The following is a 27,124-nucleotide window of genomic DNA, read 5'->3' as shown; positions in this document are numbered from 1 at the left end:
TAAAAAATATACTCTATATACTCTACATAGGTAACACCGCTAATTTTGAGCATTAATTTCACTTACGTTGTTTAAAGTCGCTACATTCCCTTTGGCGAATTTTCTTAGATTACTGATAAAAGTTACCCCTAGGAGCCGGTGCGTCTGGCGGGTGGTAGAGTGGTAGGTAGCAGGCAAGTGGCTGTGAGTGGTGAGCCGAGCAGCCTTCTACGGTGGGTAGTCGCTAGTGTTCCGACATAAGGCCCCGAGGCCGCACGCCGCACGCCTCGGCATCGTCCGCGTCTAAAACATCGCGTAGAAAGTCGCGCGCATGCTACGTGAAACAAAACAAAATAACTATTCCGAATTCAAAAAAATACCTATAAGTAAGGTGATTTTTTATAAAGTGTGTAAAAAACTAAAAAGGACTTTTTTGTTATTAATTGGAAATATTGAAGCATTGGTTTTAGAAAAGCTGATTACTTTTTCAGTTTTTATAAATAAAGTAGATACTTATTTTAAAATTCACTTGATGATGATGGTAATAATAATACAATGTTTATAATAATTATGTCAAAGAATAATTAATAAATTTTCCCTCCGAGTTAATATTTGTGTAGTAGGTATAGATAAGTCACTAAGTTAGCTGTAGTCAAAGTTGAAGTTATTAATGAGCGAATAAAGTCAAGACTCCCTTTTAATGTTTATTTATCTGAGATTTATTAGGAATTTTTGCTTTTATGGGTTATAAAAATAGCACTTTTCATAGAACTCTTCTTCTAACTGCAATTAAAAGGTTAGTCTGTGATGCTATCCCTCAGTACTTAGAGTTTCTTTAAGGTGAAGTGATAAGAGTGGCACGATGGAGGGTAATTAACTTTTTATGCTAATCGCCCGCGATCCCGGCGAATTCAATTAATTCAGTGGGCCGCGTCACGCGATCAGAGACCCAGGTGGTATACACGGGAGCGCATTCTATCTTCAAACTATTCATTTTGATGTATTCTAAAAATTGTCTACCTATGTAACTACAAGTAGTAATATAAGTTACTTATTAAATTTAAAAACGTAATAAAGATTTCCATTAAAAATTTCTCACTTCTGAGTAAATATTATAAAGACATCCTGGGTCGAGCATTCTAATACCACGTTGCTTCATTACAAACTTACAGTTCATTATGCTACCTACTTATACATTTTCTAATAAGTAACTGAGAATGTTGGTTACTCCGGTTGAATTATTTTTATAGTTGAAACTTACCTATTAAGCACGTACTTAGTAGGTACGGTCTAGGTAGATTACATTAAATTATTCTCCTTTGATGCGGACAGTAAATCCTTTGGAGTGTTGTCTAGGCTATCGACAGTGGTAGAATGATTCAGTAATCTAGCTTTTGTAGATTACTCAAGATGCGTGGAGGGTGACGTGACGTAATTTGATTTTTTATTTATCTATATAATTAAAAAAACAAATGATGTTTATTATCTAATTAAGGAAATAATTCGCATACAGAATATCCTTTAACAAGGTGTCTCACAGAGTTCAGGGTGATTACAATGTAAAGTATCTCCCACGGTTACAATAGCAGAAAGATTGGGTTTTGTCGCTGACAGATTTATATGTGAATTCTGACTGAGGTTCAAAGGCATCTCGCGTTGTCATTCAAAGTATATCTATGATCTAACGTCACACATATACGCCTGTACAAACGCAATTCTTTCAAGACAGTATTAACAAAGGTGGGCAGAGAAAAACCGAGCAATAAAGACTATTTCGGGATAGCTCTGGTCTGCGTTATACATAGGTACACAATATAACACCGCGGCATAATCTGAACCATAATTGCGAGGAAAAACCGATACCGAAATACGCATTATCTTGGCTTTCAAAACGAAAATTAAGAGAAGACAACATAACATAAGTTCACCACTATATCCCGATTGGGGTAGTTAGAGTTACTTATCTACCTACATCCACACCTCACTGAGCTTTCTGTTAGACCAACGTGAAACATGGTAAGCCGTATCGCCGTAAGAGAAGACAGAAGAAGATATACTTGAAACTTCTAATAAATAATTATTTTGCCTATTTATTATGGAGTAATTTGCTTGGTAGTATTTTCCGCCCGTGTGTTTTAATCCTAGGAATTCGCGTTGTTTCTCCGCCAATCACTGTTATCTTCTATTAATCGTTTACAGTGTTAACTTCGCGTAAATAATAATTATTTTCGTTACGTGTGTTACCGTTGTTACAATCTGCTTAATTTATACATAGTAAATACAAATCCGCTACGAATGTAAAATACGCACATTGGCGGACAATAGGTTGTATTTTATTAAGCTCTTTGCACACGATACCGTTTCTCGAACTTAGAGTGGTAATGTGCCGGATCCCTTCAGAGATAGGAACCTTTTAAGTGGAAAATGAACTTAATGGACGTTGGCTGCGTAAAGTGGAGTCCATCGCTCTCGTATTTAAACGCTGCTTATCTTCGACGAGCTTGAAGCGCGCTCGCGACCTTCCAGGAAAATTATACTCATTTTCCAATTTAAATTGTAAACGCACACCTAGCACTAAATCAATAGACAAGTAAAGTTGTGTGTTTAAATAACAAAGTTAATCACGACACAAGTTGTGTGTGATTTATTAAATGTTTGCAATGTCACGTTACGAGTTTGGCGTTAAAGTTTGCATGGACTGATTTTCTTGACTTTAAAAATATTTTACTTCTACATACATGATATATTAAAGATTTAAAGTACACTTTCTTAAAAGTCTATTAAAACTCTAAAGTACACTTTATTACTTAACTAATAAACATAAAGCTATTTTTAAATCTTCATCGTCCTCTCTTGTGAAGAAGGTAAAAGACTATAGCCGTATTTACCTTCTAGTTAGCTTGAATGTCTTTTAAATCGAATGAAAGCGTATCATTTATGTAGACGGGAATGAAGAATAAGAAAGCAATGAAACTTTATAGTCCAATAGCAAATGCAACACTGAATTCTTTTAGTATCGGAATGTAATTAAAATGAAATATATTTTTATCGTTTATAAAGGTGTTTCAAGAGTTATAATAAATGGTAATAATAACGCGAAGAGAGTTGCGGGACCGACCGGCGCCCGCGCATGCGTTCACTTTCACCCAATACGCGAATCACCAAATATCCAAAAATAGTTGTTTGATTTACGGCTAATGTTTTATTCATTACATATTGATGTACTTACAATTAATCTAGTTCTTTTTGTCATAGTGGATGAAAATGATGTTGCAGAATCAATCTGTCATTCTCTTATTGAAAAATACTTAACTTAGCTCACGACTACATCCCAATTAGGGTAAAAAAAGTTATGGTTATTTCGCCTGCTTCAAGTCCAGTTTCTTTTCTAACCTTGAAACATTATTCACATAGGTATATACGTATGTAAATTTGAGATCTTTTCTACCACTCTAGAGCGAATTAATTTCTTTCATTTCACAGTATACTTAAATGAAGCTAAAAGTACTGCGGGATGGCTAAAGATAGATGCTAATAAAATCGTATCCGTTTATCAGTAGGAAATAGACCAAATAAACTTCACTGAAGCTATAAAACTGTAAAGCGAGTCGAACGTGGAGCTATTGTGGACATAGAGTGAACATTAGTGCGGTAGGTGAACACAGACGTGAACAGTGTATGTCTGGCAGGCGGAGATCTAGTGAAAGTTAATAATTTCCTGCATTTAGTGTGGGACAGTCCATCAGAGTGCTCAGTGCACACGAGACAATGGACCACCTGTTCCGGCAGCGACGGATCAGCGTGCCCAAGCGGTGAGTACCTCATAAACCACATACTCGTCCTTCATTATGCGCACTACTAGGGAGTGCAATTCTTTGCCGTCTTCTTTATTTCCGAATGCAAATAACCCGGGTGCTTTCAAGGCCAGAGTGAACAGGCACCTTCTGGGTGAGCTCGCTCCATCTTAGGCCTCGTCAATGCTTTCAGGCTAGTCTGGGACCAAGAGCAACCCCATCAAAGGTAAAAAAAAATACCGAAATACCGATAGATATTGCTGAGTGAGAGCCCTCAGCGCTCCCCATATATCCAGCCAAGCAATTAATGCCATTGGCGGCAAATCTACCATAAGTCAAGTCCAAAAAAAAATTACTGCCAAGCAGAGAGACATGCGAAGAATTTATACATTGTTTTAAGTTTAAGTACGCGGTTATTATCATAATTAAAACACATCGGGAGTCTCAAATCCCCATTTAAACGCGGTAAGAACCCGTTATTATGTGTTTTAATTATGCGAAGAATTTGTCAAGATTGAATCAGCACTATATTTTTTTCCCAAGTCATCCATTAATTTTGTTTAGTAGTCATCGTGGGCTTGTAGCATAGCGCCTGCATATCGTGCGCGGTGTGATAAGTAAGCTGATGCTGTTGGCTATGCGATAAATAAACCAATTCTCTTTTTATCCCGTTCCGCGCGATATGCGGACTGCAAGTTACGGTTATAGTAGTTAGTTATAGAGACATGCAACGAATTAGTCTCGCCTCACTCAACTCATTTGTTTATGTAAATTCCTGGTTCATACCTATATGAGACCGAAAATCAGCAATCCGCAGAATATTGTGTAAATATTAAACTCACCACTCCTTAAGTACTTCCGTAAAAGATGTCCAGTTATATCTACTAGTAAGCAACAACATAGATCATATGCCACAACGTGGAGGAAGCGCAGGCGCAATTAGTCTTGCTGTCGTCTCTACGTAACTACAGCACTATGGAGGTTTTTATTCAGTTTAACGCGTGTTATAAAACACAGTCTGGTGGAGCCTGTTGGATAATTGGTATTGCGTTTAAACAGCTTTTAAAATGTCTGGATTCATTATGTTTTCCTATCCACAACTTATGAAAAAGTTATATGCTACTTATCATTACAAATATGTCATACAGGTCAACAAAGGCATATTATTTCTGTGTCTAACATGAAGGATTTATTAGTAGTTACTTACAGGCGTACAGGCGGTTGGCTGGCAACATGTCACTAAAGTAAAAATTTACAATATAATATTATGTAACTACCAATCACAATCTTTTCCTAGAATGCAGAAATAATTCTCAATAAAACCTCCAGTCAACAATGATGAACTATAAATGTTCTTTGATTTGCGTGACTTGAAGAAATTACAATAAAACAATGTCAAATAGATCTTTATCGCTAATCCATTATTTTCATTCTACAACGAAACCGGAATAACGAAAGAATTACCTACAGACAAGTTATAATACTTACAGGATTTATAAGCATAGGTCAGAAATAGGAATCCATCATAATCTATCTATCTATCTATCACAAACATCTTAAAAGTTGTAACTTGATGCTGAAATTTTTAGAAAATAAAAAAATATATTATGGATATGTACTTACCTAATTAATTAGGATGACGCCGAGTCCAATCATTCAGAAATACATGGATTACTTATCCCCATTCTAATTTAACAAAAACTCGATGACCCACAAAATTCGGCATGAGCGAAGTTCAACTGACGTACCTATAATTACGTCGATAATCGACTGAAAATTGAGAAGCTGTTATTCCAAATTATTAATGACAATGATAGTATTATGCCGACGGTCGTGTCATTCATCAGCTTGTCTGCCGTCGGCACGGCTCCGCCCTAGTTGCGGATCTGTTTCCATTCGATATTCTGATCAGCCTCTCTATAGACGGCCACATCGCGGAACAAAGCCTAAATTGCATCGTAAGTCAGGAACATTTCGTGTGTTATGAAGAACGTCTTGTTTGTAAGTATATGAATTTGTATATAATGACTGGTAATCGCGTCTGCGGAAACTAGAACGTGGTCTGAAATAGAAAGTCTTCTCGGAAATTTTCAGTGTTCAAATATGACGTCTGTTTCCGTGCGGTTGCGCACGGGCGCGCTAATCCGAATAATCGATACAAATCCCAGATATGGGCGTACCCAATATCGATTAGTTCCTGGCGATGGTTTCTCGAGTTGATTTTACTCGCAGATGTTGCGATTTCCTCGGGGTGAACGACTCACGCCGCGACAGTTTTTGTCACATCCCGCGGCGGCGCATTGTTACCTTTCCTACAATAGTGCGGTGATATTGACAGCGATGTCAATGTACCCATACGCGGTGCAAGTATCTCTAGCAATTAGTTCTTTTGAAAGTTCTTATTTAGACTCTTTCAGTTTCTACAACAACAAATTACAAACCTGTAATTATGTTCTTGAAGTTCGTGACAAAGTTTCAATCATAACCTGCCTATCATAGCCTTATGATGTGGTATCGTAGCCTGTATTGTTTTAATAAGTAAGAAAATTAAATGTCTTTCTTTTATACTATTAAAATACCTTACCCATCTTCTTTTTACGATTCAATTCTTTGTGTTATAACCACAAATACAGGTTTTCATAATACCTAACAATTAACTCCGTGATACAAATAGGTACGTAATACTCACAACATTCTCTGTTCCTATATCCGCTGTATGAACACAGCTTTTACAACTTAAGTATATGCATTTTCTTGTGTGAGAAGAATTATAGCAATTATTTCATAGACGTGTACGTCGTAATTACTATGGTTATTATGGTAAACAAACGCGTTTCTACTAATAATTTCTTTTGGTCTATTGATCTGCCATGGTGTTCCTAGTTTCTTTGACCACGTTTCTTTGTCGCCGACAATAGTCGCGGTTCATCGCTCGCTATTGTCGGAGATTGATCTAATTAACACAATAAACTTGACGGAAGTCGTTGTAATAATGCACCCTGTTGTCTCGTGACGAGAGTTGCAATTAACAGATTTCTCCCTCTAATCGTCTCCGCCCGCGAAGACTTATTAACCAGTTAACACTACGGTCCTTTTTATTTATTCTTCGGAGAGTAAAAGTCTGATGTATTGCTCCGACACATGCCACATTTTACTATTCATAGACAGAATTACCTACATTCAGATGAATTAATGTGTTGAAAGTATAATAACAGTACGTTACATCGTGTTGCACATCTGGGTAGATAACGTCATCTATAACGTTATAACAAAAACAGTATGGATTGCAGACAACTGTGTTTAGAATATTAATCTGAATTCAGCTTCAGCGTCGATCGCGGGAGAAATATTTTGCCGAGAAATTGCGTTTACGCTCCAATTGTCGATACATACGGAGTGAGCCACTGTATGTAGTACAGATAAAGAAGACAAGACGCTTGAGTTACGATCCGGGGTGTGTTCATATATAGTCGCTTTAAATATAAAACTATGCATTTCCTCAGAATGATAAAATCTATGTATTTTTTTAAGTACTTTTATTCAAGATAACATACTTATTGATTATATTTAAGTTCCGCCAAACTATAAAATAGTTTGTTGGTAGAACAACATATGAATTAGTAAGAATTAAGTATTTAAGTACAATCCATTCCTGTTTGACGGATTATAAAAATGTACTTATATGTATATTTCCTTCCACGTTAATCAAAGTTTGGATGAGTACGTTCAATGTTCCTTAAGAACTCTGAACTTAATTGCCTTGTAAAAATAAAGTAACTACCAACATAAGCGGTAAAATATGTTGTATAATTAAGAATGGCTATGGAGGAGCGGATCCTGTTGTCACAGGTGTTTTTGCACTTACTAGCAGGCTCCAACCCTGATTATTGTTAATTAAGGTTATTGTAAACGAAATAAACTTTTTTTTATGAGTTAATTTCATGTACTTACGCAATTTTTAATTTGAAATAGAAGACGCTCAGATACAATTACTATTATTAGCCATTTGACGAAATCGCTGCACCCACGCCGGCGTGTATCATTCGGCGAGTGAAAAGAAAGATGACCATTACTTTCCCCGAGTCTAGACACGTTACGTCGTTTTATTTTTAAATTACGAATGTTGCCATAATACACGCTCAGATGCGTCATTGGTAATAAATATGTCTTTATTACCGTTCACCGGCTGCATTTCTACAATATGCATAATTTTACAGCTGTTGTATAATTTTTGCAACTCTCCTAATGTTCCGAACGTATTAGCCGAGTTAGCTAACTAGTAAACACATTCTATTTATTGTCTATGCTAATAGTAAGGGGAAAGTTTCGTTTGCATAAATTGTGCATTTCTGGAATTCTTGTCTCTCGACAAGTTCGTGTAAGTAAATATTAGATTTGTGAAAATATCTTTGATGAAGATGACATCTGTACTGCAGTGTCTTTAATACTAAAAAGAGTAGATATTTAAATAAATAATGAAATAATCATTAAATGGAAAATATAGTCTGTGACTATAGACGTCTTTAAACAATAGTTGCACATTAGGAAAATGAGCCCGGGAGCTTTTCACAGCGTTATCAGACTTCAATATACCTATTAGACATATTTATCGATCATTGTTACAGCGTTTACATTGATTACAAGTTATTTATACGGTGTATAGCGTATTAGCGCGACTAGGGGAGGTCGTAGTCATCATGCTGCCCGCACCGTTACAGCTACGCTTCACTACCGACCCTCACAATACTGTAATAGCGAATAACTGAATAGCTGCACGTCAACACATCACCCTACACACTTATCGATTGATATGAAATTATACTTTTTGTAAAGCTCATGTCAATGAGCCGATAAAATTGCCGCCACCATCTAATGCACATCAGTTTTGCATAACAAACAACTAGACAAACAACACTTAAACAATAGTTTTTGTATTAAAGAACGTTTACGTTAGCATACGAAATCAGAAAGCGTGTTTGACGAATTTTTGCAACCATAAGTCTGTTACCAACAGTCATGAGACAATACGAGTTTTCCGGCAATGTTATCATGTATGAGTAGAAAATAACCGGCATTGTATTTCACTGAGATTTCTGTGTCTCCGATGTCGGTAAGGATGATTCTTTTGTATCGAAACTTAACCTTTTCATGTCTACTTCACAATGAGCGTTAAGTAAGACATACCTCTGCGCATGGCTAACTAAACATTAACAAAAGAATTGAGCGTTGGAATTTTCGTCTAAACAGTTTGAAAGTTGGGGCGCCCCGATCTAGTTAACAATAGTATTGGAATTCAAGTTCAATAATGGGCTCTTTTATTGAGAGGTCTGCGTGTGTTGGGTCCAAAATTGAGCAACAGTTAGATAATTTGGTTGCCGGGGTCAGTGCATGAGTGGTGTTTTTGTTGGTGTTGCTTACCGTTCGGATGTATCAGGCGGGTTCGCTCGCTTGATTGTCTCGGGTTTCTGAAGAACTCGGCTAATGGGTCGACAAGTTTTTATTGCTGATGGTAAGTATAATGACTTCCGTACAGTGCACGAACAAATTATATCAAGCGCTAGGTTGTAAATAAGTCTGGTCCCGTCCCCAAAAAGACCAGCTTAATGCGAATGTAAGCCCTAAAAAGTGATTGTAAATGATGCTCGAACCGTTCTCTGAGTATGATAATAAGGCTACCGATTGTAAACAAAAATAAGTAATTGCCCTTCCGTGTTTTAAGAACCCATGGTATATGTTGTGAGAATCTGAGCCATATAAGATAATTTGATAATTACGCGCCAATTTCTTAAAACTGGGGCGCACGGTTTCTCGAATTTCCAAGTCGAGATTAAAAGGTGATGTCGTCGGAAAAGAACGATTTGCGGAAGAACGTCTACTTTCTTTCCATTCATATGAATATCATGTATCTGTGCATTTACTTTGCTTTCTTGCGGTAATGACCTAATGACTGTGGCTTAATGATTGTCGAATGTTCTAGATGCAACGCACGTTCACAGTTGACAGTGCTACGTTACCACGCAGCCCTGTTTCTATTGTTTCTTATCTAGTTGACATTGAAATTACCTGCGTCAGTCTTTATGTTTTCAAACAGATGATATTCTAATGAAAATCCATTGCCTACTAACCTAAAAACTTGTATTAGTTTTTGAATACGCAGTGAAGCAGTGCATAACAAATCTCTGTTATTCTTCTCAGCATAGATATATCCGTTATCTATTCATGCTTTAGAAAAGGTATCACTATATTATCGATTACAGCAATAAAAAGAGTGGGTCTCTTGTGTGTGACAATTATGGGAAAGCCATGGTATCAGAGTGCAAATTTTATGACATCGCGATGGTCGTTCCACTTTACGTAGACGAGGTATTAAAACTCAGTGCACGCAAGGTGTCGCGACTCTGCCATCGGGCACTTTCTTCCGAATACACTTCACACCGATTGACTCCAATCAATTATTGCCTTCGATAGAAAGTGGACTGCTCTTCTTTAGACATTCGACAAGGTATTTTAGTTTTTAGACTGGAAAAATCAGTTTTTTACGATAGTACACCTGCTTTTTATTAAATGTGTCGGAAAATTCGGCACTGACCTACTTGTCACCTGCTTTTAAAGATTTCGTGTTTTGATCGATAAGCCTGAAATTAATGGTTTGTGAAAGTATTTAATTGTATGCTGAACGGACATTTTTAAATCTACTTATTAATGAGTAATTATAATTTATATTCCGTCGTGATTAAGATGATTTTTATAAGACAGATAAGTGCTCGCGGTTGATTCATGACATTACCGTGTTATCCATTCTTTTGTCGCCTCAAATATTATATTCCTTAAGTACATTTCTTTTTTTTTCGTTGCTCTCTCTTAAAGGAGTCAAACGGGACAAAATAGTGAACCTGTTCTCAACCCGAATCAATCTCGGAGGTTTTTAAACCAACATGTCTTGTCTATGTGGTGTTTGGCATCATTGGATTTTAATGTACCTAGTTCATATTTAAACATAAATGTTACCAATTTCAACTTAAGTAAGTCGGCTTCGCGCCGAAGTGGTAACCTTTTTCGTTTATATCCTAATTAACTGTCTTGTATTCTAAGACATGTTATCTATCTTAATTTTAGTTCTCCCCATTAGTCCAATCAAGTAGTAAATTAAATACCAAACGAGGCAAATCTCGGTAAATCACGTCAAGAAAAAAAATAGTATCAACTAAAAAGTCATTGCCCTGCAGCTAATCAGACATCTACGTAGGCGGACTTGTCACGTTGCATCGCGCTATAATACTGACACATATCCAAGATAACTGCAAGACAATGGCACGCGGCGGAAACCGCAACTCTTGCGCATCTTAGCATAACCCATAACGCTACGCAATACGGTTCCGTTTCGCAAAGCAGGATGTGCAAGTCGTCAACCACAACCGTCTCAGGGTTCGAGCTTGATTCATAGGATCGGTTGTGGCGAGACTTTCTTACTCGCTCTATTACGAATTTCCATTTTTTTTCTACAATTGTATGAAATGTTAAGTAATTGATAAAGGAAAGATAAGTTAAGTTGGGTAAATTATTGATAAGTTTGGCAATTCAGAGAGTCAATGCTGCCAGCTTGTTGGGTGCCTTACCTCGATGTGAGCATTGGAGAAGGTGACTTTTTTATTGTTTTTAATTATTGTGTGAATAAAAATATCCTATAAAGGAAATAAATATGTAGCAACGCCGCCAGAAGAACTTAAAACAATATTTGTCGAGTAGATTGGGGCCTGACCACGTCGTAAAATGTAGCGATTCCGTTCAAATCAAATCAAATCAATTGATTTGCGAGACCGCATAATATACAAAAAGGTGGTAGAATAATTCAAATAACAATGTTGTAATGTGTTCAGCCTGCATGTAGGCGTATAAATATACATAAAATAATAATAATAAAGAAATGGTACATTGAAAAGAAAATTACAAAACAAATACAAATACCAAAAATACCCAAAGACCATAACAAATAGTCGAAGTGAATTTTCACGTTAAAACGACGCCGTGACGTGGAAATGTGGAAGAAGTAATTCTTCGGCTATTTGTTATGGTATTTTAAACTAATTACCCTTGCATTTTATGGTGGTTTATTAACAGTAAATTAAACACAGTTAATTTACTATCCGCTAGGTCGGCTTAAACTTACTCTGGTTGATTACAATCCCCTGTACCCTCCTGTACCTCTTTATTATAGGTATTTTATGTACATATATTCAAATTGATAATAGAGTATTAATATGAATTTATGTAAAGAAACTACCTATAATAAAGAGGTAGGTATAGCGGATCTATATCATAGTAATTTTTTACTGTAAATAAACCACCATAAAATGCAATGTTAATAGTTTAATTAGTTTAAAATACCATAATAAAATAATATAAAAACTTTGTAATTAAAGTAACTAAAGCAATCAAAACTTTTCTATCTTCGTAATGAGACTGTATTTTTTTTATAGTTTAATAATCTTTACACTCTATTATTTTTATTTATTTACTTTCGCAAAAGGCTTTTTCATCTCGAGCTCCTCTGTGCTTCGGAAGGCACGTTAAGCCGTTGGTCCCGGCTGCATTAGCAGTCGTTAATAACAATCCGCACTAGGTCCGCGTGGTGGTTGAAGGCCCGATCTCCCTATTCATCCATAGGGAAGGCCCGTGCCCCAGCAGTGGGGACGTTAATGGGCTGGTGATGATGATTTTTATTTATATCCCATTTTCAAGGTTTCTCTGATTTCAAAAATATTTAGTCATAGTTACAAGTAATCAGAAGGCAACTTGTAGACACTCTTGAAGTCCCTTAGGACGTGTGTGTGTGTGTGAGTTGGTCTGGCTTGTTTCTCAAACGGGGAGCGTCGGTTCGCACCCCTGTACCGGACTTGCACCAATGAGATATTGATACCTTATGTCCAGTTTTCACTAACGCCGTTGACTCGTCCATTATAGGTGGTGATACGGCTCGATCTTATCACGTTGGTCTAACGGAAAGCTCGATGAGCGTTCCGGCCAAGTAGTTAGTGCCATCTGCGGCAAATCTACAATAAGTCACGTAAAAAAAAAATCGATGAGCGTGTGTACTAAGTTCATCTTGCGACGGATGGTCCTCTGACTACTCCAATTGGAATATAGTCGTTTGAGTTCTAAATTTTTTCAACTCCTTTTTTTTTTGACGTGACTTATTGTAGATTTGCCGCAGATGGCATTAACTACTTGGCCGGAAATTTTTCAACTCCACATTGCGTTGTTATCACTTATCTTTATTTTTTAATTCGCCGTCACAGTTCCTCATCCTAGTTCCAGCGGAGACAAAGCTGCTTACTGTTAATTAGTACTCTTTCACGTGAGACTGAGCGTCACCTGTAATTTGGATTCTAAGTGTTACCGGCTAGGTAGTAAATGCAACGTGTGAGAATCAGAGCATATTGTGCGTGGCTGATGCAGCGGAAGGTTGCATTATTGCAATTTGCCAACAGAGTGTTGAGACAAAAACACCTACAGCTTACGTACAGTATTATTAGAGATTGCTCCTTAGCAATTAGGTTGCCAGTTGTGCTCTTTTTTCTGTAAGTATTTCTGTTCATTTATTTTTATCTTATATATACTTATAAGTATTACTCACAAGTATATGAAAATACACTCTTATTAATATATAGTTATGATTAGCAGTCATCGGATATTCGCCGCTTATTTGCTTAAATTTCATAAAATGCTATGAAAGTTGCTTCTTAAAATAATATGTTTTGATAATACTTAAATATTCTGGGCGAGCTCGCTCCATCTTAGGCCTCGTTAATGCCTTCGGGCAAGTCTGGGGCCAAGAGCAACCCATCAAAGGTAAAAAAAATATATATCACATACATACATACATACATAAACTCACGCCTATTTCCCACCGGGGTAAGCAGAGACTATATATCACGGAATCGAATAAAATGTTACGATAGTTTAATTTGTTTCTTGACAAAAGCTGTCGGTTCTCGTCAATTCTGGTTTCGCGATTTTTTTATACAAAAGTGATATCAATATATCAACCAGCAAACTTTTGGTAAATAAGCGCCTGAAGGGGAGAGCTTTATAAAACAATTGCAGCCACTTTTGGTAGATATCTCATTTAGATTAAATGTATCATATCATTTTAATGCCCTGGATGACAAGAAGCATAGAGTGAATGATGTTCACAGCACTCGTTATGGAATGTAACACCTCCGCCGGCGTGGTCGACGATTTTCCTCTTTCAGTGCTTATCGCTATCGGCCCACTAGGGTCGATTAATTCTATCAAATATAATTCTCTCAAACGACGCCCTGAGTCGAGTTTCGCGACCAACTAGGCGCCCTCTCGCCTGTTGTCTTAAATTTTGTACCGGGTGAGAGCCCTCAGAGCTCTTCATTTGTTCGGCCAAGTAACATTAGCCCACGACTACATTTCCAATTGGGCTAGTCATAGGTACGATAAGGTGCAAAAGTCCAATCAGTTTCTTGCAAAGTAATAAATTAACTGGTTGCGCAAGTGGTCATAAGACCTCCTGGTTACATGTCGTTTCTGTAATAGACCAAAAACACCTACAAAAACATACATTTTATAATTATGACAACTAATCGTTCATAATTTCACCACTGTTTACAAATAATTCGCTGGGCTCAGTGACTGCACTTTTGCTGTTTGATTGTACATCCATTGCAAGATGAACTAAGTACCCACGCTTCACCGAGCTTTCTGTTTCTGTCTATGTTATGGAATATATACGTTCGCAACATAGGATGTTATTAGTAACACGGCTGTTAAAATAAATTATATACTAGATAATAATATGCGGAATTGGTGTTTCGTAACTAATGTTGTAGATTGCTCTATAATACAGACTCTATATTTAGCTTGCGAACATAATCATATTTACATAAACATTTACTTTTTCTGATTACAAAGTATTGGCTTGGTAAAGTACAAACTTATTTTTTATTGCATAAATATAAATATAATAATTAGGACAAATATATATCAGACAGGGAGGTACAATCATCGGACTTAAAAAAATAAAAGAATAAAAAAACAATATATTTTTGAAATATGAATAGGTATTTTTCTTCTATTTTTGTGTAATTTTAATAATATTCTTTCGGAGCGCGTTGATGTCTTTTGTTTGGCACACTTATTGAGTGACTTCTTACCGTTAAAAGGTTATAGCCGTGTTTCACATTGAAACATTGTATTAAGGTGCCCATATGTAGTACAGACCATCAGTTCGCAAGTCTGTTGTGTACTAAACATGTCACTACCGTATTTTTATTAGGCTTTTGTCAATTTACAGTGTGACTCGTCGCGTTCGCACGGTAATTTGTTAAGGTTTCCATCCTGTCTTCAGTATAACGAGATGCGTTTATGTCCGCCATCATTTTGAATCTGCGCCAGATTGCCGCGATGTATTGCATTCAAATGTGACTGCGGACTGTTTTTTTGAAGTGACAAATTGCACATTTGACTGACATTTAATTAACTACTTATACTTATCCAAACTATTCTACTAAGTATATCAAATAATATTCAATACCTCCTATGCAAAGCTCGTCTGGAAGAGGATGCTACTTAGCAATAATGCCACCTATTGTACTCTTTATGTTTATCTTTTATTTTCTATTTATGTATTTCCTATGTCAAAACGAAACATGTTATTCAAGAGATCAAAATTGAATGATGACCATTTTTAGTATGGAATGTTGAGTGCAGTGCAAATTATTAGGTTATATACGTGAATAGAGGATTTATTTTACGGCTAGCAAAAACGAAGACCGAAAAATCTAAGTGGGTAATTTGATTCACGCGCTTTCACTGACGACGCGGCGCGTGTCATAGGCAGACGCGTGATTATAATGTGGCGCACGCGCTTCGCGCATAAAGTGTGACAGCGAGTCAGAGCGCATGCTCACTACAAAATAGCCTTCAATAGTAGGACTCGAATAACAAATTTCCACTCCTCGCGATCTTTTGCAGCCTCTGTAACTTGCTCCCAGTTTTTAACTCTTTTGGATTTTCCACGCGCACCCCAAGTCAGAGCGGGACGGGTGTTCCAAAGGTCTTCTAAAGGCTTGACCAATCCACCGACATTTTTATCGATATATTTTTTTGTGATATTTTGTTATTTATTCTAATTATCATGTACTTAATAAGTACCCCTTTAGGGTAAGAGATACGAACCCTGAAAGGAACTTTTCATCGCGCTATGTCTAATACGGGTCGAGCATGGGAAGTTGCGACGCGGCGGTTCTATTCTATCTAGTTACCATATACTTAAGTTCTCCTTTAGTCTACAGCACGACGTAGGAGTTTTGATTTTAGACAAATATTAAATTAAACATATGACCTCCATAAGACAATACAATGACCATGTCAATTTAGGAGGGCAAGAGGGAAACAACAGGTCTTTGTATGCAAAACTAGTAGTTCATATGTTGATGAATACTGACTGGTGTTTGACTGTTCTGTATATATCTGCTCAAAATCTATTTACTTATTTGAAGTATTTTCTAAGAATTTATAAGAGGCATAGAAAGTTGGCAAATGTACATAAACGTCTCGTATCTACGTCGACTTGGTAGGTATGTTTTAAAGCGCATAATTTATCATAAATAGCTGCATTGATGGGGTTGAAATTACGCATATTATAATATTTATGATTGCCTTTCTCATAATAAAGCTACAAAATACGCGTAAGAATTTTAAACTACATTTATTTAGTCAGTTTTAAAGATTCACGCACTTTATACCGACCCATATACTTTATATACTTAGTGTAACGTACAAACGTAGTAAACGGAAAACTGTCCAAAATAAGTTTTGTAAAAGTGACGGAATCAAGGAATTGGTCTTTGATAGACAAGAATGGAGAATGGGACACCAATAAGATGATGATAGAAAGTTACGGGAGCAATTGCTGTATGTTACTATATAAAAATTCTACATATATGTCATGTAATGTTATTCTACTGCAGCCTCATAACATTTTATGCACAAGCACTCTTCGCAATAAAAACTGCAAAATGTTAAAAAACAGTTGACAAGTTAATGGAAGTGTTTGACATGCATTTTATTTTAAGTTTTAATTACTTTGTCATTTTACGATGCAGTTTACTTTTTTAATTAAAATCTGTCAAGTGAGCGGCTAACGTGAAATTTATATGAATAACTTTATACTTATGAAAAATTTAAAAAGTGACATGACTCACGGCGAATGAATAAGAATTACCTACACGCCTAATGAGATTTCAGATCATCAGTTCTAACGGTTTGCAAGTAGTTTTTTTTTTCAAAACCGCAGTAGAACAGCGTGGTAGGTTATTCCTTTCAATTATAGTAACTCTACTAAACGCGCCCTATAATGTTCATGGTTTATGGAGCAGAGACTTTTTGGCGGGGACGGTTGCTTTCTTCATTGAATAATCTAAATAAATACGAATAAGTAAATATAAATACGAAGTGGTGTTTTGTGAACACTGTCGCGAATGTTTGCTAGTTAATGCGATCATTAACCACAAAACACCACTTCGTATTAATTATTTAGATTATAAAGTCCGCTTATGCGGACTAGTTATAAGTTCCCTTTGCCTTGCCCTTCGGAAAACCAAAACAAAAAAAAGGTTTATGGAGCACTGATAAGAAATATTTCTATACAATTTCGCTAGTAATTAATTTGCTTTTTGTAGTCGTTAGTCATAACTCATAATAAGGGTAAGGACAATTATGGTTAACTGCATGGCTTCATGTTATTTCTACTTACTTATATTAAAAAATAAAGTTATGAACGTGACGAGTTTAAAATGATTATCATAATTACCATCGCCCTGTTGCAGTATATGCTTTTTATAAAAAGGAATACGCCCATTAGCCGTATTTTTTTACTTTATTTGTGTCTTCAGACAATTATTGCACAACACATCTATTCTTAAGCTAGGTTGTGGAATAAAAATGAATTGTATTATGCAACGTACACCTTTTTTTTTGACGTGACTTATTGTAGATTTGCCACTCTCTGGCCTGTTATCTTAAATTTTGTACCGGGTGAGAGCCCTCAGCAAGTCCAATTGTCCAACCAAGTAGTTAATCTTATATGCGACAAGTCTACAATACATAAGTCAAAACAACAAGTTACAAGCCCAATAACAAAGGTTATTCGCCTTTCTTTTGCATTTTTTCAAAAATATTTTGAAAATGTTATAATTTTTTTATAAAAAGACTTTTATGGATTCAATAATTTCAACACTTAAACAGTCAATTAGAGTGTTAATTGTTTATGTTTATGTTTTCGCACATCGCGGTAACAACTTCTTATCTGTATACGGTTTTTAATTATGATGAACAAGGCGCCAGCCTACATACCAAGTGATACTTAGCGGGTTAGCAGAGAGCAATGGCGACTTGAATTACCTTGTTGTTCACACACACGATTCTCTTATTCCTAAAGGCTCCGGAATTAGCTAGAAGCTAGTAGTTCTATCTTATAGCTTGTATTTTATATTCTTAAAAATATATATTTATAAGTCCTGAATGGTCATTTTTTTTTCATTGAAGGTCAATCATTTGACCACAATGTCACAGCAGGGACATGCTCAGTTCTTAGTAAAAAGTGCCCGTTCACTCTTGCCTTGAAGAGGCCCAGATATATTTTCTGGAAACATTCGGGTCACAATTCATATAAAAAAGCAATAACTATCGCAATTTGACAAGTGTCCAATGCAAAAAAATATCAAATAATTGCTTTGTTAGATGAATTGCCTTTTTAACACCCCAGGTTGCTTGAATTATCAAAATTATGTTTTAGTACCTACCTAATAAGGTGTAACGTGACATATATAAATTGAGAGGGTCACGTCAAACTTAAGGGTTCCAAGTTGACTAAGGAACCCTAGAGCTGTCTAGTCAATTAATCAGTATGCAATTTTAATTATACTACGGGTAAACGTAATCCATACACCTTAAATGTCACAGAGTAATTATACATTTATAACAACTGCGTCCCCGGCGCCAGTGTAACCACAAGCCGAGTGGGTTACCAGTAAGCTATGCCGCGATCTGATTACCTTCATTAGTGCACGTTAGGGGTGTGGTGCGCTTTCCTCGGCACACTTGAGCACTCGCCACATCCTTATTCACACGGCCGATACTACTACATAGTTTTAGAATAAAAATATCTGTTGGTTTATTGACATTTTAATGGTAGATACTAATAATACCTTACAAGTAATATACAGAAAGTAGGATTATTTTATCAGTTTCTGCGAAGATAGCTGTTAATGTTTTAATATTGTGCAAATTCGTAACTCTCAAATTTGAGGTGACGCACTTTCAATTAAATGAATGTAAAACAGGCAAGCAGTACAGTTTACAAGCAAGTAGGTGTTACATCTGTACGTTTGCTTTTTAAATAATAAACATATACTTAAGAAGCTTCATTATTGCACGATTTACGTCTTTATTCAAGACATCGGCAGTTATAAGAACTTTGTTCACTACGGGATAGACTTCGCAAAAACGCATAATGTATTAACTATTGCGTTTAGCAAAAACAAAGTTTTCTTCAAGTAAAGTCGTAGGAGATCGTTAGTGGCTTTAAATAGATTAACTTGCTCCATAATCAACGGCTTGGAACAGAGCCTATGGTTAATTCATAATGTTTTTACGGGCAAAAAAGTCTATCGATCAATACAGCTCGCTTCAAGATGTAACGGACATAATGTGGGAGGAAAAATGACCGTGTTATCGGCCTATTTGCTGCTTTTTAAATTAATCAAATGATTAAGTACCTATTTGTAATTGATGAATAGTCCATTAATAGTAACAGTTGTATTATGATCCATTATCTGTGTACCTATGTTGTTATTGTATAGGGTATGTTAATAGTGTATAATATTCATATATACTATAAATATACATAGCTTTGCGATCGTTTAATCAATTTTACATTTTGGGATAGCGATAGAAGCCTCCGCTGACTCACAGGTAATTTGTTAATTATGTATACATAGGTTACTAACATATACAGTACATGTCATATAATTGGATAGTTTCCTATAATTGGGTAGTACTTACTAAATAAAGACAGATCTAAAGATGACAAAATCGTTTACATACATAAACAACCTATACAGGGTGTTAGTGACATCGTAACGAAAACTTTGAGGGATGATTCAGGCCATGATTCTGAGTTGATATCAAGTGGAATTTTCCGTCGCAAAAGTATGGAACGGAAAATAATTTAAACAAGCTCTAAAATTTTCATGACTTCTCCGACAGGAAATTCCACTTGATATCGACTCAGAATCATGGTCTGAATCATCCCCTTCAGTATTCGTTACAGTGTCACTAACACCCATACCTACTTGTATGGCTACTGTATGTACTTGTATGGGGTGTAAGTGACATCGTAACGAATACTGACAGGGATGATTCAGCTGATTATTCTGAGTTAATATCAAGTGGAATTTTCCATCGCAAAAGTATAGAATTGAAAATAATTTAAAAAAACTAAAAAAATAAGATGAATTTTGCGACGGAAAATTCCACTTGATATTAACTCAGAATCATGGTCTGAATCATCCCTCTGAGTATTCGTTACGATGTCACTAACACCCTGTATACATCCCACTGCTGGGCACAGGCCTCCTCTCAATCAACCGGAGGGGGTAATAAGTGCGACTTTTGTCACGTTTTTTTATGACGTCACAGATTGCTTTTTCATAGAAATTCCATAGTAATTTCGTGTTTTGACGTTTAGTACACAGTAACTCATTTGACTACTTGAAAACTACCCTACTCTATGTATGTACACCATAAAGATTCATTATTTAGTTACACCAGGTAATGAAGACCCTTAGAAATATATACCTTAACCTAAAATACATACTTAACATTATAGAAGTTAACAATCACACAAAGTTGGCTCTTATATCGTGACAGTAGGTAACAGAGTTCAAAGTTTTTTCCTAATAATTACTGTTTAGCTTTTTATTAATATTTTGACCAATCAAATTTTCGCGCTAATAGCTGTAATATTTTTTATAATTACGGCGTGCGCGTGATACATGACAGCTGATTAATAAGTTAAATGTTAGAAAAGAGTACTTGTAAAAAACTTGTCTGTGTTGTCAGTCAGTTAATCTCGGGTTGATCTGTGTGTTGTGACCGGTGTTTAGTTTCGCACATTAGTGATGGTGTCAGGTACGTGTCAATGTCAGGATGGGCAAAAAAAGTAATGGATCGAGCTCGTGCTTTCATTTAAATAAGCAGCTATCATAGGTACGGTCGCGAGCATAAATATGCATACATTTTGGTACCATGTCACATATGAATAAATTTACAAAATCTTTATTTAAACATCTCATGCAAAAGATCTCTTAGCTGTAAGTTAACTTTAAGTATCTTAAACATAATAACATTAAGCGAACTCCACTCCCACAGACAAACCGAGGAATTGGTTTTGTGGGGTTTTTATTGTACCCATATTTTCTGTATTTCTCATGAAAAAATAAACATTTTACTTACTTACTTACATTAAGTTTTTTGACAAATTGCACTGTAAGTCTGACTAAATGTCAAATATGTTAGTATGACAGAGTCCTAAAGTGGGTACATTATATTGCTCATGACTGTACTTACTTTTAGAAATGTATGAGTACTTGAATCATTTTACATAACTTTCATGACATTTATATAACTGTTTGGCATTTGGCAACCAAAATCTGTATCTGAGTTTTCTGTTAAATATATTGAAACAATAGGTGTGAAAATTGACGTAGGTAAGATTCAAGCCGTTAGTTAGGTAAGTACTTATTCATTTTGTTCTTCTATCATTTTATTTACACAAAGGACATGCAATTGCACTGTTTCATTTATCTACTTACTACAAAAAAAAACATATGACAATCTATCTATTGTTGCATATGTGTGTCGTAGGTTTTACCTAAATAAACTTTTTTATTATTTTTAATCTTTAAACTTATTTTGAGTGTTGTAAATTATGTCCATTCTTGCCTGTTACAGACCAATTCCTTCACTTCCTCATAAGACACGACGTTCGCCTTCTCTTTAATCTGATCCATATAAGCTCTTCTTTGTCTTCCCCTACACCGTCAAGAGCGTGGCTCTTAAATTTATGTGTGCGTGTAAATCATATCATGATTTACGCTACGCATGTAGGTACAGTCATGAGCAATATAATGTACCCACTTTAGGACTTTGTCGCACTAGCATATTTGACATTTAGTGAGACTTATAGTTCAATTTGTCAAAAAAGTTAATGTGACATGGTACCAAAGTGTATAATACATATTAATGCTCGTGACAGTACCTGTAACAATAAAGGCGTGTGGCTTCATTACATGCACTCCATATTCAAACATATCACCAACTTAAATGAGACGCCAAAGACATTCTGGATAGGAAAAACAAACAATCCGCCACATTACAGATGATGATATGATTCATGATGATATGATCCAGCCGGTTTCGGCTACGGCGACTGCTTCAACTCCGACGTTCATCTGCTCGCATGTGGCTTATACAGCCAATCTTGTTGGGAAAAATCCTCGCACATTGCGAGCATATGAGCACACCATTTAAATATATATGAAACACATGCACATTACATAGAATGACTATGAACCACTACCATATAACAGTTGTACTTAATATTAGAGCAAATACAAAAACTTGTCTAATGATGATTTATTTAGTAACATTCCTTAAGTAATGATCTATAGTACAATGATTCATTCCGGAGCCATTAGGTGGCACTTATCTTGATTAATGCTCTACAGTACAAACAGTCAGAGCACATAAGAGTGGGAGGCTAATGCTAATATTTCTTATATATATACACGGCAATGTGACAGCTAAGTTCGCGAAGCATACGGGTGACACGGCAATAGGTTATTACACGAACCATTTCAAGCCACTACTTCTCCAATGACAATACGTAGTCCTAAGATGGATACTTATGATGAACTTTACGTGACACAGCCTATCAATTAATACATATACATACATACATAAACAGCCTATATACGTCCCACTGCTGGGCACAGGCCTCCTCTCAATCAACCGGAGGGTGTATGGAGCATCCACCACGCTGCTCCAATGCTGGTTGATGGAGGTGTTTTTACGGCTAATAGCCGGGACCAACGGCTTAACGTGCCCTCCGAAGCATGGAATCATCTGACTTTTTCGGACAATCAGGTGATTCAAGCCTGAAAAGTCCTTACCAAACAAAGGACAGTCTCAGAAAGTGATTTCGACAATGTCCCCATCGGGAATCGAAATCGAACCCAATCAATACATATAAACACACACAATACATTAGATATCTGATAGTTACAAGTTTCAATAAGTAGGTACTTTAATTTATTGCAGAAGATACGGCGAGTCTCTACACATCACCACAGCATGAAAATATGTTCTGTCATAACCGTTAACAGCAGCGAGAAACAATTAAATGAGCTCCACGTAATAGCGTAGTTGCAGTTTTCTTGTTTTTCAATTATTGCGGTATAGATAAATGGTTGAAAAGGAAAAAAAATAAACAAATAACCACTCCGCGAGCGGCGCCGAGTAAAAAACCATGTCCAAACAGAAGTAGTTTGATTAATTTAAACACTCGCGCATTTAATCGAATGTGCCGAGATAATATGAAGATATCAGGCGGACGATCTACATCTGATTGGATTCCGATTGCCCGTTAATTTGTTTTGCCGGCGCAACAATCCCGAACGATATGTAAAAAAAAACGTACAACCGTGAAAATTAAAGTGCTAAAAAAGCACTGCACCGTTACAAAAAGTCTGGAAAAAATAATAGATGTAGGATCGATAACAGTAATGCTTTAAAAAGGAATGTATGCAAGCAATTTGCAATTAAGGGTACGTACATGTAGAGGTTAGACGATAAAAGCATGATCGGTGGATCGTATAAATTATTTATGATAATGAATGAATGACAACCTCCCTCGATATTAGATATATATCTTCTTGTTATGATCTCATAACTGTAGACGCCGTTGTGAGGGATATGCAATCTGAATAATAGAGATACAGTTAAAACGATTACAATTCAATTTACTTAAGATTTTTTCTCGTTAAGTGAAATGCCAAAGCGATTACTCTCGTATGCATAGTACGCAACTAGTGAATGTTCCGGGCAGAAAAGCGTGCACATAATCGGTCGGAAATAGCATTTTAACAACACAACTAGCACGTATTTTCGATAGTGAACACAAATTTCGTGCTAATGTTGTTTAATTCGTAATTTTGTTAAGTTACAATCTGTTGGTGCTTGAGCATCCATCACTTAGTGAACTGCGTATCAAATTGTCAGTTTTGTGGGTAGTTAAAATTTTCTGATAACGGGATGTTTCTGAAGGCTAGTAAAACTTTGTTAGGCGTTCAAAGTAACATCGATCATCTTAAAGCAATTGTTTTGTGTTAGCTGGTTAGGTAGCATAAAGCAGCTTGTCTATGCGGTGCGGCGTTGCAATGCATAAGTTCCACTGCATGTAGTTACATTTAGTAGCGTGCGTGACAGTTGCAGATTGATGAATGTGTTACCGCCTATTGGCGTTACCAGATACTCGCAGTCGAACCCAATCACCGGCTCACCGTACCCAGTTACTGCTACTTCCTACAACAGTCGCTTCATCAACTCATAGCATATAGTTATGGAGTACTCTATGGTTTCCACGAATGAATAGTGATCCTACTAGTAGAAAACAAAGAAATTATGTCAACATGGCTCTCATGCCACGAATGCGTCTCTATTGCACACCGTATGTGAATCTATTGCGAATTCTTTTCATTTGTAACTTCATTTGCTGTTTGCCCGAGTATTTGCGAGAAGAATTTTCTTTTACAAATTCTTTGCAAACACATTTGAGATTTAGCTACAACGATGCATGCATGTCTCCTTTTCGTGTAGGTCAACTGGAAGAAATCTCGTTTTAGAGACAAGCTGTACTATCTGTTCTTTGTAAGTTTCTCCGTGTGTCATGTTGTGTACAAATAAATAAACGATTTTACAAGTATGTGTAAGTATAAAGATTAGTGAACAAAAATGTTGTTTGGCTGCAATAGTTTACATTAATCTATATAGGGTGACATCATAACGAAAACTTTGAGGGATGATTCAGGCCATGATTCTGAGTTGATATCAAGTGGAATTTTCCGTCGCAAAACTATGAAACAGAAAATAATTTAAATAACCCTAAAATTTTCATGAATTTTCGGACAGGAAAATCCACGTGATATCAACTCAGAATCATGGTCTGAATCATCCCCCTCAGTATTCATTACGATGTCACGTATATGAAGTGTAACAAAATTATAGGACAGCAACCAAATTCAGATTCTTGATAGCTCTGTTAATATGAGCGATCTAAACTTACTTCTGTTAAAGTTTTCAAATCACATGAGTCAAATCAAAACAGTGCCACACTGCATTGTTTTGTGCTCATCTAGAATAGTCACAATATGCAAAAACAGTGGGTTCGCAGTGGGCACTTAGTGGGATCACAGACAGCACAGAAGCGGATGTGTCACAGTGGCAGCTTTGTGTCAAGTTGCGTCATTGTCACGTCACGTCACGTCATAGTCAGAAGGCACACTGGTGTACTAGTCAACTGTAGTCGTTGATTGACTTATCACGAGTTCTATAATTAGTAATTACTTACTTACTTCATGTGATGACATTGATTATTATTATGGAAGATGATTTATTCATTCAACTTTGGTTATACTACTTTACTTTTCTACTTTTTTTTACTTATCTTTATTTTATTACTTTATTTTTTCCCGCCTTATGGTTGTCTGGAAGAAATCGCTTTAAGCGATAAGGCTGCCATTTGCCATGTACCTAGTTAAGAGTATTTTGTAATTAGTCCTTTTTATTTTGATGCAATAAATTATATTTGTATTATAATTGAAGTAAGTAGGCATACATAAAGTGACAAAATAAGTTTTATGATAACGAAAACCAAGAGGCCAACAAGAAGAATTGATTGTCTAAATTGTTCTTGGCAGAAACTATATGCATTATAGCCGTTACGGAAGAACAGGCTAGTTTCCAACTAGTGAAATCAGTTACTTTTTACTAAACGTCAAAACACTAAAATTACTATGGAATTTGTATGAAAAATCACAACTGTAACGTCATAGAAAAACGTGTTAAAATCGGACTTATTATAATGTTTTTCTTGAGTAAAATTCATAAATAAGTTAAATAGAAAAAAAGAAAATATTTTTCGACAGTTCTAGATCTGTCTTTATTTAGTATTATAATCAGAATTTCATGATTTATCTTGAACTTAGTACACGAGCCAATTTTTATCTATAGAACACCCATTTATATTTTGAATTGAGAATAATAAAAACATTATGTCAGACTGTTTTGACAAACGGCAGCTTTTGAACCGTCGTCTGACAATTAACAAGTTAAACTTAGAACCGGAAGCTAGACTTACTTCCGGTAGATGACATTTATCGGTCTTCGGTTGTGATGACACGTTCACAATATTGCAATACTTACTTGCCGTTCACTCGTTGCACAACTGAAATAAAAGTGATGAATGAGACATTACTTTCATATACGCCATCACTTTCATAAAGTTTAACCTTTCAAAGCTCTTCAACTAAATCTGCTTTTTATATTTTGGATTCTTTCCTTTTTATATTAGTACGGTATTTAGTGCTTTCATCCTAATGTTATGCAAGTACTTAAATGCATATTATTTAGTTTGGAAATATTCTCCCATTTGACTGCTTCGCAGCGGAATGCATTGTAAAGTATAATGTAGGTGTAAGTACGTTATACTTATGTAGTGGTAACCAAGATAATTTTAACTTAATTTGACAGTTGTATAATTAGTTATATATCTGCCTTGCACTTATCGGAAATGAAGGATGGCTCAATTTGTAGAACGGTAGAATTAAACTAAAATTAAGTTTGTGTTTACTAGAATCGCCACCAACGTATTGGCTATTCTTGCTAATGAAATGTACATACACATCACAAGCTAGTTATTGTTGCAATTTTTAATAGGCAATTTTCCACAGCCACTTTTTGTCCATCAAAGCGGAGCGGAGAGATGTTTTTAATAAGCCATAGAATTTCCTCCATTCAAAATTCATGTTTGGGTCATAAATGATTATCACGTGCTCAGCGGTGAAGGAAAACATCGTGAGGAAACCCACGTTCCCGAGAAATATATTTTCGGAGGTATGTGACCTCACCTGGCTGGTCTTCCCTCCGCGGGTTGGAAAGGAAGGTAAAGAAAAGGAAGGTAAGAGCGGCAGTCCCTTTGT

At 36.0% G+C, this 27,124-nt stretch overlaps 1 protein-coding gene across 5 annotated transcripts in view; it reads left to right on the top strand.

Annotated features, from left to right (window-relative positions):
• The first annotated feature begins 248 nt into the window (after positions 1–248).
• The window catches only part of LOC126372309 (heparan sulfate 2-O-sulfotransferase pipe), an 82,297-nt gene continuing 55,421 nt past the window's right edge, over positions 249–27,124 (top strand). Inside the window, exons 1-2 of one of the 5 annotated variants that reach the window (XM_050018003.1) lie at positions 249–365; positions 3,537–3,791. In XM_050018003.1, the coding sequence (XP_049873960.1) occupies positions 3,748–3,791 (44 nt within the window). In that variant the 5' untranslated portion in view covers positions 249–365; positions 3,537–3,747. Of the gene's footprint in view, positions 521–3,462; positions 3,792–27,124 lie in introns of all 5 variants that reach the window. The other 4 variants (XM_050018006.1, XM_050018005.1, XM_050018002.1 and 1 more) reach the window with 4 other exon arrangements.

Source organism: Pectinophora gossypiella, chromosome 14, assembly GCF_024362695.1.
Source record: "Pectinophora gossypiella chromosome 14, ilPecGoss1.1, whole genome shotgun sequence".
NCBI classification, from domain to species: Eukaryota; Metazoa; Arthropoda; class Insecta; order Lepidoptera; family Gelechiidae; genus Pectinophora; species Pectinophora gossypiella.
This window is presented reverse-complemented; position numbering and strand designations above follow the sequence as displayed.